The sequence below is a fragment of the Saccopteryx bilineata genome, chromosome 2 (genome assembly GCF_036850765.1).
Source record: "Saccopteryx bilineata isolate mSacBil1 chromosome 2, mSacBil1_pri_phased_curated, whole genome shotgun sequence".
In the NCBI taxonomy this organism is placed as follows: Eukaryota; Metazoa; Chordata; class Mammalia; order Chiroptera; family Emballonuridae; genus Saccopteryx; species Saccopteryx bilineata.
This window is the reverse complement of record NC_089491.1, coordinates 219937133-219951637: the sequence shown is the minus strand read 5'-3', so window position 1 is coordinate 219951637 and position 14505 is coordinate 219937133. Positions and strand designations below refer to the sequence as shown.

At 51.3% G+C, this 14505-nt stretch overlaps 1 protein-coding gene across 1 annotated transcript in view; it reads right to left on the bottom strand.

Moving 5' to 3' along the window:
• Nucleotides 1-14505, bottom strand: part of ITGB2 (integrin subunit beta 2) — a 29881-nt gene that overhangs the window by 7086 nt on the left and 8290 nt on the right. Inside the window, exons 2-8 of the mRNA XM_066259207.1 lie at nucleotides 10908-10968; nucleotides 10554-10642; nucleotides 6956-7133; nucleotides 6548-6718; nucleotides 5378-5619; nucleotides 3775-3930; nucleotides 2059-2154 (exon numbers count right to left, since the gene is read on the bottom strand). Of these exons, the coding sequence (XP_066115304.1) occupies nucleotides 2059-2154; nucleotides 3775-3930; nucleotides 5378-5619; nucleotides 6548-6718; nucleotides 6956-7133; nucleotides 10554-10642; nucleotides 10908-10965 (990 nt within the window). The 5' untranslated portion in view covers nucleotides 10966-10968. The remainder of the gene's footprint in view (nucleotides 1-2058; nucleotides 2155-3774; nucleotides 3931-5377; nucleotides 5620-6547; nucleotides 6719-6955; nucleotides 7134-10553; nucleotides 10643-10907; nucleotides 10969-14505) is intronic.

The window sequence follows — 14505 nt, the reverse complement described above, 5'->3', positions numbered from 1 at the left end:
GTATTTGCTAATTTCCTTGGTAGAAATAGTCCCTCCTGGGTTGATTTTGCATTACTGATATCACTGAATATCGAACTGGGGAGAGAGATGCCTTGCCATGGTTAGGTAGGGTTCCCACCATGCAGATATGATCAGTAAAAATCCAGGCCATAGGTGATCAAAAATATGCCAAAGCATCAGAAAGGGGTGAGTTTAGAGCATTTCAATGAGTTGATATAATTGAATTTTAGTAATGATCATGTTAGAAACAATATGATAGCTGGTTCTGGCAGGCCACAGTCAGCTGGTTCAGCTATGTCCATGGGGTAGCAGGTCAAAGCACCTATGATGCAGACAGGCCTGGGGACAACCTCCAGGGACCCTTTGGTCCCCTTCTCCCACACACTCTCCTTAACCTGGTTTAAGGCTCATGATATCATTCACTTTATCTTACAGATAGTTGCATCAATTTCTTGCTTTAAAGCTCTGCTGTGACCCCCAGAATGGAGTCCTGTCAACTCCATCGAGCCCATGAGGACCAATACGTCCTTGTCACAAACCCTCTCTGGTTTCCACCACCCACCTCTCTCCACCCCCACTGTGGGACTCTACTGTGGCTTCAGAACCTGGGCTCTTCCAATTCTTGTCCTCTCTGCTGCATGGGGACTTAGTGCAGAAACAGCAAGGAGGGTCCAGTGTATGCTATCCTTACAAAGTATTGGTTACCTTGACACTCTGTTCTCAGGATTGCAATGAATAGCAGTAAAGGAACAGGCTCAGAAAGGCCTATGACCTGCCCAGAGCCTTGTCAGGACAAATGGGAGGGTACGGTTTGGGATTCAAGTCTCTCTTCTCAGCTTCCACCTGTCACTACTCTGTCTTCAGGAATACAATTCCTGCTGCCAATATTAAATTACTGGGAATTACTACAATTTGGTGAGGAGGGGACCACCCTGTCCCATAATATAGTTGACATAGTGGTGCAAGGTCCTGACCTGCTAGTGCTCATGCAGTTAATATAGGCGGCCTCTGAAACTGTTGCAACCAGCCATCAGCCCTCAAGGGAGTTGAGCCCTGGGCCAGCTCCTACTGCCTGTCCCCGCCCACTTCTCTCAGTGCTATGCATGGCTCTGTCCTTAAAGAGTCTGGCAAGCCCTGGCCGGTTGGCTCAGCGGTAGAGCGTCGGCCTAGCGTGCGGAGGACCCGGGTTCGATTCCCGGCCAGGGCACACAGGAGAAGCGCCCATTTGCTTCTCCACCCCTCTCCCTCTCCTTCCTCTCTGTCTCTCTCTTCCCCTCCCGCAGCCGAGGCTCCGTTGGAACAAAGATGGCCCGGGCGCTGGGGATGGCTCCTTGGCCTCTGCCCCAGGCGCTGGAGTGGCTCTGGTCGCAACAGAGCGAGGCCCCGGAGGGGCAGATCATCACCCCCTGGTGGGCAGAGCGTCGCCCCCTGGTGAGTGTGCCGGGCGGATCCCAGTCAGGCGCATGCGGGAGTCTGTCTGACTGTCTCTCTCCCCGTTTCCAGCTTCAGAAAAATACAAAAAAAAAAAAAAAAGAAGAATCTGGCAAAAGTGGTAGCAGGAACTACTGGTCTCACTATTGACCCCTACCAAGTGCCCCATGACTCATGAGCGGAGGCCATGACAAGCTCACCCATGGCAGCAGAATGTTGAACAGGGCTTAGGTTCCTGAACTTTCCTGATATACCTTTTACCACATGAAAATGCTTAAATTCCTGTGCATGTGGATACAAAGGAAGGAAGTCTCCCTAAAGTGAAGAACTGGACCTGCTCATTTAAAACACTTGCTATTTTGTAACAAAAATGAAAACCTCAGAACCAATATCATGAAATATGCTGCAAATAAAATAAATTTTAAGGGAAACAATCCTCTTTCAACCAAATGAAAATGTCACGTGGCAGAAAGAGGCCTTGAACTGCCCAACAGCAATGTACGCACCCCCAAACCCATGACCCCATGTGTCTGCCTGTCCCACACTCCCTGCATGCAGAAGCAGAACTCAGCATGTGATTACATTGAATTGTCCCACCCTATTGCTCAAGACCCCAAGTCCACTTACTTCATAGGTTCCCACCATTCTCTTGGTCACAGCAAAGATGGGCTGGATGTTGCTTTCAGCCAGTTTGTGTGCTAGCTGGCCCACCGATGGGTAGTCCTGGAGAGGAGATGCCCAGTCAGATAGCCCCAAGGCCGGGACAAGCTGTCCAGGCCAACCATCCATACCACCCAGTAGAAGCAACTGCCTTGAGCCCAGAGGCGAGGCCCTCCCTGTGCTGACCATGGGACCCTTCTGAGTGATGTTGAAAATGACATAGAATAATAAGTTTATGAGGGAAACCAGTTATATTAAACACAGTTAAGATTGTTGGCCCTGAGGAAAAAGATAACTAGCAAGAAGGGCTCTTGGTGTAACTGGGTTCAAATTTAAAAACAGAACCTAGAAGCCATTTCCGAGCAGGGGCCTCTCATGCAAGACCCGCCTCAGAGAGAAGCCGGCACTGAACTGCCTGCCTGCACTGTGTTCCTTCCATCTGAAGCAGCTCTTAGAATGGAGTTCCTGGAATTGCATTTCAATTAATAGGACTGAGACTTTCCAGGTACAATTGATGTTGCAAAGTTAGATCCTCATCATTATCTTCCCTGACCAATCAGAGTGGCTCCATTCTGACCAATCAGGATAGTGCTTTTTGGACCAATCAAACTGTGAGGGTTTAGAATCCTCACTAGTATGAGAACAAACCAATCAATGACCAGGGGTAAGACTTCTCTCTATAAAAGTCAGCTTCGCTCTGGCTTGGCAGGGAGGGCAGCATTTTCCCTTCCTACCAAGAACTTTGTATCCTTGTCTAGAGCTCTTAACACCAGAACAGAGCTATCTCAGCAGACTGGATCTCTGCAGACAGAAGCAGAGCAGAGCTGTCTATCCAGAGAGGCCAAGCTGTGACAACTAGGGCTGAGGCGTCTCATTCCAGGTAAACCTCACAGTCATGCTTTACCATAATTGAGCTGTTAGCACTGAATAAAAATTCCCCCTTCACTGTATCCCAACTTGATGAATCCTGTTGGCATCGAATTACACCAACAACCATTGATTGACAGGAAAATGTTCAAGTTCTGACATGCTTTTGATGAATGCACTAAGTGGAAAGCTAATGGTGACTCACCACTCTCCACTGTTCAAAATTGAGATGAGACTGAACATAATTTTGGGGTATCTATGCTTGCGAGGTGCTAGGGAGTTCCTGTGACTTTTATCAGGGGTGGACCCTCACACATAGCCCCCATCCTGGGGCACGTGATTTTCATAATTGATGGACATTGTCATCTTCAGGCAGAGGTTCAGCAGGACCTCAGGTGGAACAGTTTTCCTGTCCAAGTCGTGGACCCCCAAAATGTATCCAGCAGTCTATACGGTCAGGGAAGAGATCACCTGGGTCATACCCTCTCGGAAGTGCTTGGAGGAGCCCAGAGTTTACAGTTTCAGGTTGCAGACCATCATTTCACAGCAGGCGGGTGAAGGTGGTTCAGGCCTGCCACAGCAACCGCAAAGCGGAGAATGTCTGACCTTTCTATGACATTAAAGCTTCTTCACCTGGACTGAGGGCCAAGAAGGTCCCCTAGGTGTGCTCTCTTGGCAACCTGGACGGACTCTGGCCTCTGGTCCCCCTGAACAGAACTATAGACACCCCAGACTTCCCTCTGTGGTCCAGTGTTTTTTCCCCAGTCCCTTGTGCTGTGCCCCTTCCCAGCAAGGCCTCTGGGGAGGGGCACTCACAAACTCATTGCTTCTTTTGTACATGTTGTCTTCCAGGTGGCAGTGGCCATCGTTGGGGGTCAGGATGGCACCCAGCTTCCCATCACCTGCAATGTGGAAGCCGTCATCGGTGGCGAACACCAGCAGCCTTGTGACATTGCGCCAGCCAATTTCCTCCTGAGAAGGAGAAGGTGAGATTACTTGCCTCAGTTTCCTTTGTGAGACCCTCACAGAGGAGAGGTGACAGGTGCTATACCACCCCTCCCATTACAAGGTTTTCTGGAGAAGGACGACCCAGAGACAGAATCCAGGCCAACACCAGCTTCTTGACTTGGGTTCCCATGTTTGATCTAGGTTCCGGCGCCTTGGGCTGGCAGTATGTCTTTAAGATGACAAATTCTGAAATGCCCAATAAATGTGTGGAGCACTGAGGGAAACCGAAATGCGTGTTTATATGAAAAAACAATGTCGGCCCTGGCCGGTTGGCTCAGCAGTAGAGCGTCGGCCTGGCGTGCGGGGGACCCGGGTTCGATTCCCGGCCAGGGCACATAGGAGAAGTGCCCATTTGCTTCTCCACCCCTGCCCCCTCCTTCCTCTCTGTCTCTCTCTTCCCCTCCCGCAGCCAAGGCTCCATTGGAGCAATGATGGCCCGGGCGCTGGGGGTTGGCTCCTTCGCCTCTGCCCCAGGCGCTAGAGTGGCTCTGGTCGCAGCAGAGCGATGCCCCGGAGGGGCAGAGCATTGCCCCCTGGTGGGCAGAGCTTCGCCCCTGGTGGGCGTGCCGGGTGGATCCCAGTGGGCGCATGTGGGAGTCTGTCTGACTGTCTCTCCCCATTTCCAGCTTCAGAAAAATACAAAAAAAAAAAAAAAAAAAAGACAATGTCCTTTTTGAGCCCCAATCAGTGCAGACCTGGGACTAAATCCTAAGGAACTATTCCCAAAGAAGAGTAGAAAGTACTCATAGAAATGTTTATCACAATGCAAGAACCCCACATACACAGAGGATAGGACCTAAGGAGCCCTGAAACAGGAAATGAGAGAGTCAGGCAGGTTAGCAACACGTGTGTCATCCTGTGACATCACACAAAAACGAAATGTGTGTCTGTGATGCAAGGTCAACAGTGTGGAGGGATCCGCAGAGAAGCAGAGGATTGGAAGCCAGTTTGCAAAGCGTCAGTACCACATGGTTAAAGACACGGAGTTGATGGTATTGTACCAATTAATCATAAACCCGTAGGTGGACTGACGAGGCAGGACCCCGTGGATGAGAGGACAGCAAGCAGCAGGGGATGGCCATTGGGCAAAAGGCAGGCCATACATGTCTGCCTAAGTCACACAACATGGAAGAGCCTCTGAGAATACCCCTATTTCCCAAGAGGCAAGAGGTCAGGGACAATTTTGAGCCAGGGACCACCAGTATCCAGAGACACAGTGATCTTGCTTTACAAGATTGTTTGCTCGCATTTAGGCTTCAGAAGATGTGCCCTGCATCACAAACGGATAGTGACATCTCTGGGGGTCTGGAGGGGCCCCTAAGAAAGTTCAAGGTGAAAGTGGCACCGTGGTTGTGGGATTGAAGTCCCCGGTTTGGGGAGATCAAGAGACAGAGCAGGGACTGCGCCTTACCGGGCATGCTGCAACCTGCATCATGGCATCCAGACCGCCCTCGGGGGCATCCAGGTTCCCAGAAATCAGCTGCTTCCCAACCTCTGTCTGGAACCTGCTGGAGTCATCAGTGAGCTTCAGCACGTGCCTGAAGGCAAACGGGGGCTGGCACTCCTTCTCCTTGTTGGGGCATGGGTTCCTTAGCTTCTCAGGGTGCGTGTTGACGAAAGGGAGCACCGTCTTGTCCACAAAAGATCCGAAGCCTGAGGGGCAGTGTGGGAGGTGAGCGGGGGAGGTGGACGTAGCACCAGGCGGTGGGAGGGCAGTGCTACAAGCCTGGGGACACGAGGGTGGGCCCTTGATTTCCCTACTTGGTACAGGGTAGGGGAGAAAGCAAGGTCCTCCATGGGACATGGGAGTACACAGGTGTGTGTTCTGGTATGTGCACATGTGTAATTATGTATGTGTGTGAGTGTGTGTGTGTCTTCCCACACATAGACAACAGCTCAGAGAAAGGCAGAGATGAGAGTGAGATGTTCCATTTTCCTTAGACCAGTGGTTCTCAACCTTTCTAATGCCGTGACCCCACAATACAGTTTCTCATGTTGCGGTGACCCAAACCAAAAAATAATTTTGGTGGCTACTTCAAAACTGTAATTTTGCACAGTTATGATTCAGAATATAAATACCTGGTATGCATTATGTATTTTCCGATGGCTTTAGGCGACCCCGCCTGGGTCGCTACCCACAGGTTGAGAACCACTGCCTTAGACGCATGTGTGTCCACGACTTGTACTTTGTAAATGAGTTACTGCCTGTCAAATGTAGAGAACTCTCAGGCTAGAGGTTATGGCTGTGTGTGTTTCCCATGATTATTTTATTAATGGTGTGATTACTCAGCTATATACATTTGTTTTCTTTAATTTTTAAATAACTAGCATTGTAGGACTATTGTTTTCCAGACATCAGAGAATAAACAAAAGCAGACAGAAGGAAAGGAGAGGGAGTGGAGGGGCTGGGCAGTGTCAGCAGTTTCAGGAGAGCCAGCCCCCACTAGGATCTTAGCGAGGATGCAAATAGGGATATTGTGTGATGCCCCCAGCGCCCTACCCCTCACAACATGGATGAAAGGAGGTATGTGGACAGCAGAGTCAGTGGAGATTCAGGGCAGGACCAAGTGGTTGGCCTCACCAATGCGGCCCGACTCAGTGATTTCGTTGAGAGCCCGGAGTAGATCGCCCCCCAGCTTCTTGACATTGATGAGGTCATCAAGCATGGAGTAGGACAGGTCCATCAGGTAGTACAAGTCGATGGGGTAGCCCTTGGCACGCTGGAAGGTCACATTGAACATAGCGGCCTGACCTGCCACAGAGACCGGAGGGTAAGGGGCATGTCAGTTTGGGCAAAGCTGATTTAAATGGTTGTTCAGGTTGCTGGCTGCAGGACTTATCAGAGTCTATACTCTGCCAGCACTACCTGGCCTTCTGGGAAAGGAATAGAATAGTGTTTTCCAGATACTATTCTTTAACAAAGAATATAGAACACAGGGCTAACAGACAGTTCCTGCAGCTACGGAACTCCATTCAGGGCCAAGCCTACCTGGTCTTAGATAAAGTGTCACTTTCTGTGGGGATAGCTGCTTCTGGCCCTTCCTGTCCTTTGTTGGGTCAGCAAAGCTTCTAGGGTCCATGATGTCATCGGCTGCACAGCCCTTAGCTTCAAGCTCTGCCCTTGTGTCACAGCGAATGGAGTCGGGTTCCCCTGGCTTGGGGAAGTTCTGTGGGAGGAGAAATACAATAGTCCCACTCTGAGAATTGTGCAAGGTTGACCTTCAGAGCATCTTGAAGACGCTGACCCTCCTCATTTGCTTTGGCACTCAAGACAAGAGTCCCTGTGATATGGTGATGGGGGGAGGCTGGGCAGTCGCCAGGGAGACACCCGACTCAGAAGGCTCCTCCCTGAGGCTTCCAGACCACGTCACATGCATCGCTGAAGAATGTCTCTCGCCCAGGCTGAACACTGGGGGAACCCTCCACAGCCCAGAGCCACGCGCAGCCTCATTGAGCATCTGGCTTGGGGTTTCTGTCCTATATCAGCAGAACCTTTGTTGGAGGGGAGCCAGTCTCTCCCAAGGACATGTGGATGTCCCTCTCAGCCTGCCTGGCAGTCCCAAGGCACCCCAAGTCATCCCCAAACCCCAAACAGAAGCCGGAATTCTGGGTCAGGTCCCTGGCAATCCAGAATAAACAGGACTGGAGGGGAGCAGGGGTCCAAGGTGCTTTTCTTGTGCCCACTTTGTCCCCATAAAGACCTCTGGAGTCTGACATGGCAGGAAAGGGAAGAGGCCACTCTACCACTCTGTCTGGGTCCTGATGCTGAGCCAAGCCAGCTGCACCCACGGGAGGGCATGATAACACAGGACTTGCTAAAAGCATATTCACAACTCTGCTTTCTTTCACAATAGAGGCTCAGGGAGAATATTCAGATAGGCAGGAGTCTGGTTAGGTGCAGGGGATTGGTGACAGGGGTGGGGACAGGATAGGGGACAGAGGAGGGCCATGCTTTCTGAACTGCCTCTGTACTGTCCACTTTTGGAGCTCTGTGGGACCTTTAAGTACCCAGCAAAAAAAGTAACTCCACAAGAACAGAGAAGAAACAACCCCAAGATGCGACATTGGGCCTACTCCTATTTCAAATGATGATGACAGGCTCCTGACAGGGAGGGAGCTCTTCTGTCTGTGAGGGAAGTTTCTACCAACACATGCCATCCCTATCAGAAGGAGGAATGCATAACACACCAACATCTCCTGCCGGTGGTGTGGGCTGGTGACTGAGACCATTTCCTGTGTGTGACAGGATTGAAAAAAGGAAGTGTTTAGTGTGGGAGACTGTATAGTGACCGAGTCCTTGCAGTTTAGATCTGTGGGGGACAGAGGTGTGGGGGACTGGCAGTAAGCTGACAGAGTTCTTGCTGCCCGCCCACCCCCACCTCACTTGCTTAAGTTGCTAAAGGCTAAGCTCTTACCTGCAACCTCAGATGTTTAAGTTGGTAAAGGGAATTTACATGCCCTTCTTCACAGCTCCCTGTTAGCTGTGATGCTGATGGTTTCTGCTCTTCCCATCCCCCATGTGCTTCGAAGAGACTGGAGGCAGTTTTCTCTTTATCCTTTGTTTTGTGAAGTTAAGATGATATGCATGGTGGAGGGTTTTTTGAGCTCTGGGGAGAATTCTTGGTTTGCCTCAGAAATGTGGCTTTGTATCAGAGCTCTCTTTAATTTGCTAATGGCTTTGCTCTTTGCCCTATAAATAAAGCGTTTTGGAGGTGGAGACTCATTAGCTTGGCAATAGGTCCTCCTGATCCCATTGATTTTCTGTGTTTATTTTCTAATCCTCCACTGTTCCTACCCAAAACCTGCAAAATTACGAGTCGCACTGGTTCGTGACAGTTTAGGAGTGTCAGGATCCAGGGCCCTCATGGGAGGGAACCAGGAAGCCTCAGAGATGGGTTTGATTCCATGACTGTGGGCACAAGTTCAAGCAGACCTGGAGCATCTTGTTATTCCAGAGAGTCAGAAAGGGCTCGGAAATGAGGCTGGGGCTGCCGAAGTCACAGAGCCAGCCTGGAGAGGTGCATGGCCAACTTGGAACAATTTGAGCATGAAAATAACAAAATGACAGTGATCGATTATAAGCCACCAAATAGAGTAAAAATCAATGGGTCCGTGCCCATGAGAGAGAGAGAGAGATGGGGGGGTGGGGATCTCTCCTGACATCAGAAGCCATTGGGAGTCAACCAGCCATCCCAATGACGACAGTTTTGGGCACAAATCAGGGATGGCGGTTAAGGTTCATGGGGGAAGCTTGATAGAACAGGATGTTTCCCAGGCTCAAGCACCTCTCCACTGATTATTTATTAGGGCAAAGGGAAATAGTGGCTTCACAGTGTACAAGCCTGGCAGTTGCCACCTAAGCTGAGTGGTCCTAGCTAGTGTCACCAGTATTGAGACAGTGACAGCATGAGCCCCCATGTGGGGTTCCCGCCAAACATCCACCTGGACAGAACAAGAAGGAACAGCAGACAAATGCACAGTGGGGGGCTGTCCACAACACTGCTGTACTGAAGCTTCACGTGCGTCAAGGGTGTGAGGAATGTTCCAGACCCAAGAGACTAAAGAGATGTGACATTTGAATACAACAAGTGGTACTGGGTTATAATATCCACCAGGGAACAATTGTTCTCAGAACATTGCTACAGTTGGCTCACTCTGTGTGTAGATGTGATCAGAGTGAAGTACCATGATGCATGTCCAGTCTGATGAATGCACCGTGGTTTGTAAGTTGCTAAGAGAGACCTTTGGAATACTAAGGAATAAAGAGGCTTCATGGCTGCAACATTTTCTCAGATGGTTCAGAACAATTAATAATGTGAGTGAGCCTATATGTTTTCAAATAGATCTGCAATGTCACAGCCTCAGGGAAGGGACCCCCAATGGAGGAGGATGTGGTCAGGATCTGAGGGTCCCCAGGGGTGAAGGGTGTGGTCAGAATCTAGTGGGGGAGGGCATGATCAAGGTCTGGAAGGCCCTCATGGAAGGGGTGCATGGTTAGGACCTGAAAGGGGACAGACAGTAGGGGAGGATGGTGTGGTCAGGATCTGGGGGTTCTCAGAGAAGAGTGTTTCTCCAGGCTGGGACAGGGGCTGGGACTCAGGAACAAGGAGTTACCCTGCTCCTTGGATGTTCTAATCTAGGCCTTTGCCTTTCTTCCTGGGGCCTCACCTATAAAACAACTGATGACAAGAGGGAGCTAGGATCCCAGTAGGGAACTTCTCCACTTCTTGTCCACATTCTGAGAGCTGGACCACATCTTACCTCCCCGTGTGCTCTGGACTGTAGGGGACACAAGCACGCAACTGACTCCTCCTGCAGGTGTCTCGCCCTGCCTCCTGCCCGGGGGGCCCAGGGCGCAGGATCTGTCCTGACCTAGTACAGCCTCATTCTCTGGTCGGCCGCCAGGCTGCCCTGGGACAGGGTTAGGTCTATCTATCTGTCAGACAACACTGTGTCCTCTTTTGCTCCTGTCCACTAGTAAATGACTGGTGATAGTCTCGGTGCTCCGCTGGTTCAGAGGCAAAGAAAAGGCATCCAGCCTGGGAGGTGGGGAGGTGGGAAGGACCAGCCAGGAATGAAGCTCTTACCGGCATCTGGCACCAGGCACAGCCAGGCCCCGACTCAATGCAGTCCCGGCAGGTGCTGACCTTGAATTTGGTGCATTCCTGGGAGAGGACTGGGGACGAGATAAGACAGGCTCGTGAACAGGGCTGCCGACGTGATGTGGAGAGCCGGCAGGCACAAGGGAATGCAATGATGTCCGGGGTGGGCGGATGACCAAGCCCATAGAGGGTAGAAGGACAGGGATGGTCAGCAGGAGGACCAGGAAGGATAGGATCAACCTGGGGGCCTGTGTCTGCCAGGCTCCAGGGAGAGGGTCTCCAGGAGGGTGCGAGGGCAGGCCCCATCCTTCCCGACCAGGAATGTCCCACAGAACTCACCCGACCCAAGGGAGAGCAGGCCCGCCAGGGTGAACAGCAGGGAGTGCTGATGCAGCATGTCCTGTGAAGTGACAGGTTCTTGGTGACAGGTCTGGGCTGACTGCCTGTGAAGCCCTTCCACACTAACCTGGAGATGTAGCACCAGGAGTCCCTGTCCCTGCTGCAAAGGGTGTTTAGCATCTGGGTGAGGCCAGCACAGGTCAGTCTTCCTGACTGCCCTTCAAGGTGGCTGTCACAATCTTACCCTGCCAGTCCTCCAGGATGAGCAGACAGGGGGCTTATGACCATTGCACACATGGGCACACATGCACCCGCACCTATATATCCACTCCAGATACACGTTACATAAGTGCACACACATGTTCACACAGCGCATACATGTATGCATAAACCCACATGCCCAAAACACGCATATGCACACACTGCATGCATGTGTCCATGTGAACCATATACCACAAACATGCATGCATGTTTGCATATACCACACACATCATAAACAGATGTATACTTACCACACACACTCAGTGTGGCACACACTCGGGGTCAAGGTCGGGGTGGCCTTCATGTTCCCTGAATCTTCAGTGAACTGAGGGTTGAACATGGAGCAGAGACTCGGGTGGCCCAGACCTCTTGCACATGGCAGAAGCAGGACCAGAAAGGGAAGTCACCCCTGAACAGTAGGACACCCCAGCACCGAGGAGCGAAGCAGGGTTATGCAGAGCTGCTCCTGGCCTGTCCAAGGCACTAGCTGGAGCTGACCCTTATTTTGTTTCGCTTGAGGCACACCTGCTGTCTTTACAATCCCAGTGCCAGGGTAAGGCGTGAACAGGGCATCAAGAGCAGTGGCTCCCTCAGTGGTCACTGATTGCTGATGCTCCCCAAGGCATAATCATGGGTACGGGCTCAGAGGCCTGGTATCTAATTCTGTTCTTGTTCTCAGAGACAGAAGCAGGAAATTCTAACCCACCACCACTGGGCAGGGGCCATAAAGGGGATGCCATGGAGGCTGCAGACCCAGGCTGGGCACAAGCAGCAATAACTTTCTAGAACTGCCAAGAAGGGAAGGAAGGGCTTCCTGTGTGGGTGGGTCCCCAGCTCTGAGAACTCTATAGCTGACTATGACCTTTTATCTGAAACTAAGGAAGTGGAGAAGGTGCTGAGACACTAGCAAGCAGGAGGTGGCTGGCAGGAAGGGGTTGTGATTAGGCTCCTGGGACGCCCTGTACCCCAACACACTGCCTAATAGTGGTGTGTCAAAAGGGTGGCCTCATAGCCCCATGTCAGGGTGGGTCTATCCAGGCTGGTAGAGACCAATCCAGAGCCTGCCTGCCTGCCTGTTCTGGGGACCGTGTGGTCCCTCCCATGGGCTTCCTAGTGCTCTCCATGGGTGGATCCGGTGATGGGATTCGGCCTGTCTGTACCAGTTCGGCATAACCGATACCTAATTTTTTGTTGAGTTCAGTGAACTGGTTGTTAAAATGGCACTTGTAATCAGGGTTCTCTCTAAGGTGGGCACCTGGGCAGCTGCCCAGCGTGGAAATCACGAATTTACATTCCTCACTCTTTTTTAACGTTCATCTATGCAACAGTGTATTCTAAGCGCCCATAATAATGTTCATTCCGTCCACAAGTAAAAAAACTTTGACGGAACTATGCTTGTAATATTTCTTTATTCATTTCATAAAACTCATTATACCTTTGATGAAATACTACATTTTAATTTCCTCACGTTTGTTATATCAGTAAACAAACATATAACAGAAAAAGTGCTAAACAACCAGAGTGTGACAAGCTGGCATTGGAAATATCTTAAATAACAGTTTTATTGTTTTTTTGTCAGGTATTATTTAATATTTTTTCATTAATATTTTAAAACTCTTTTTTATAACATAATCTAGTTTTGTGTACCTCTTTTGTTGTTCTTATTTAAGTATAAGTACATGAAATAATAAACTACCTTTTAGTATATTGTGTTTTTTTATACTTAAAACAGTCATTGGGGCAGAGAATCATTTGTTAAGATTTTATTTATTTATTATAGAGAAGGGGGGGGAGGAACAGGAAGCATCAACTCCCATATGTGTCTTGACCAGGCAAGCCCAGGGTTTTGAACCGGCAACCTCAGTATTTCCAGGTTGACGCTTTATCCATTGCGCCACCACAGGTCAGGCGAGAATCATTTGTTAAATTATTTGAATCCCACCAGTGGGTGGATCCTGTCCTCCCTTTCCTCTCTCACCCAGACCCAAGTTCCTGTCATTCTGGAGGTGACCCTGCTTCCTGCTCTGCGCCAAGATTATACTCAAGACCCAGAAATGTCAAAAGAGAATCCTCAATTCTTCCCAATCGGGTTGAAAGCAGAACTGCTGGCTCTGGCTTCCTGGGCCCCAGCAGCGGGCAGCTGGGGAGGTGGTTTCACCTCGCTCCAAGCCCTGTTTGTGGTCTCCCAATCACAGAGCATGCGACTGAGGCCAGCACTGGCCTCAGCTCTCCATCTGGGCCTGCCATAATCTGTGCTGCTGAACCCTCAGTTTACCTGCGCTGCCCCAGGGCGCAAGGTTCCCAGGCTAGCACCCTCACTTCTGAGGCTGAAGTGGCTCCTAACCATGCTTGTGGTCTGACATGGTGAGCGGAACACCCCCCCCCCCAAGTTCAGGGTCATGACCTGCAATTCAGCTTTGCCCTCCCTCCTGTGGTCACAAACCTGATGCCTCAAACATTCATCCCAACCAGCTTGCAAACTCCTCGGGTCCTCACATAGGAAAACAGGCCAGAGCAGCAGCGGAATGTGGACCCGGACACAATTACACTCGGTGCACTTCTTCCCTCGGAGAGGGGAGTGCACCTTGGTTAGGGCCAGACCCACAGCCCACAAGGTGCTGAACCTGACCACAGGAAGCCAGGCAGGGGTGGGTAGGGGCCACCCTCTCCTGCGGTGTTACTTCTCACCGACTGCAACACTGGGGCGGCCACGGCGATGGCCCCACCCCATCCTCATGTACCCGCAGTCGAGTGGGGCCAGGACAGGCATTCACATGGCGGCTCCAGAAGCTCAGAGGGCAGACAGAGGGAAGAAGGCAGATTGTGGAGCTTGAGTCGCCCTCCTCCCCACTGCGGGAAACAGGGCCGGAGCAGCGCACTCCTTTCTGGGCCCCACGGCACAGGGCCACGGCGGCTGTGCCTGGCAGCCAGGGATGGCTCGCAGAGGCCCAGGGCCTTGCTTGAATGCAGCCTGGGGGCACTCACAGGCCAAGCTCTCCTCTGGGCATTGTCCTGGAGGCAGCCCCCGGGTCAGCAGTGTGGCAGGCCCGCCTGAGTGGTTCACTCTGCTTCCGTTTCCTCTGTGTGACTGGAGGGGGTCTGTGGGCCTGTCCCTAGCTCTGGGGAAGACAGGCTTGGATAGTGACCATGTGTAGAGTGACCTCAGCTCCCAGTACCTGAGGGCCCTGGAGTCAGCAAAGACAGCCGGTGGGAGAGTGAGCAGCCAGTGGGAGGCCCAGGGCTAAGCCAGGCAGAGAGGTCAAGACAAGGAGGGAGGAAGGGTGTGGGTTCCCGCAGAGCTCATGCCAGAGATGGTCCTCTTATGGGCACCCCTTTG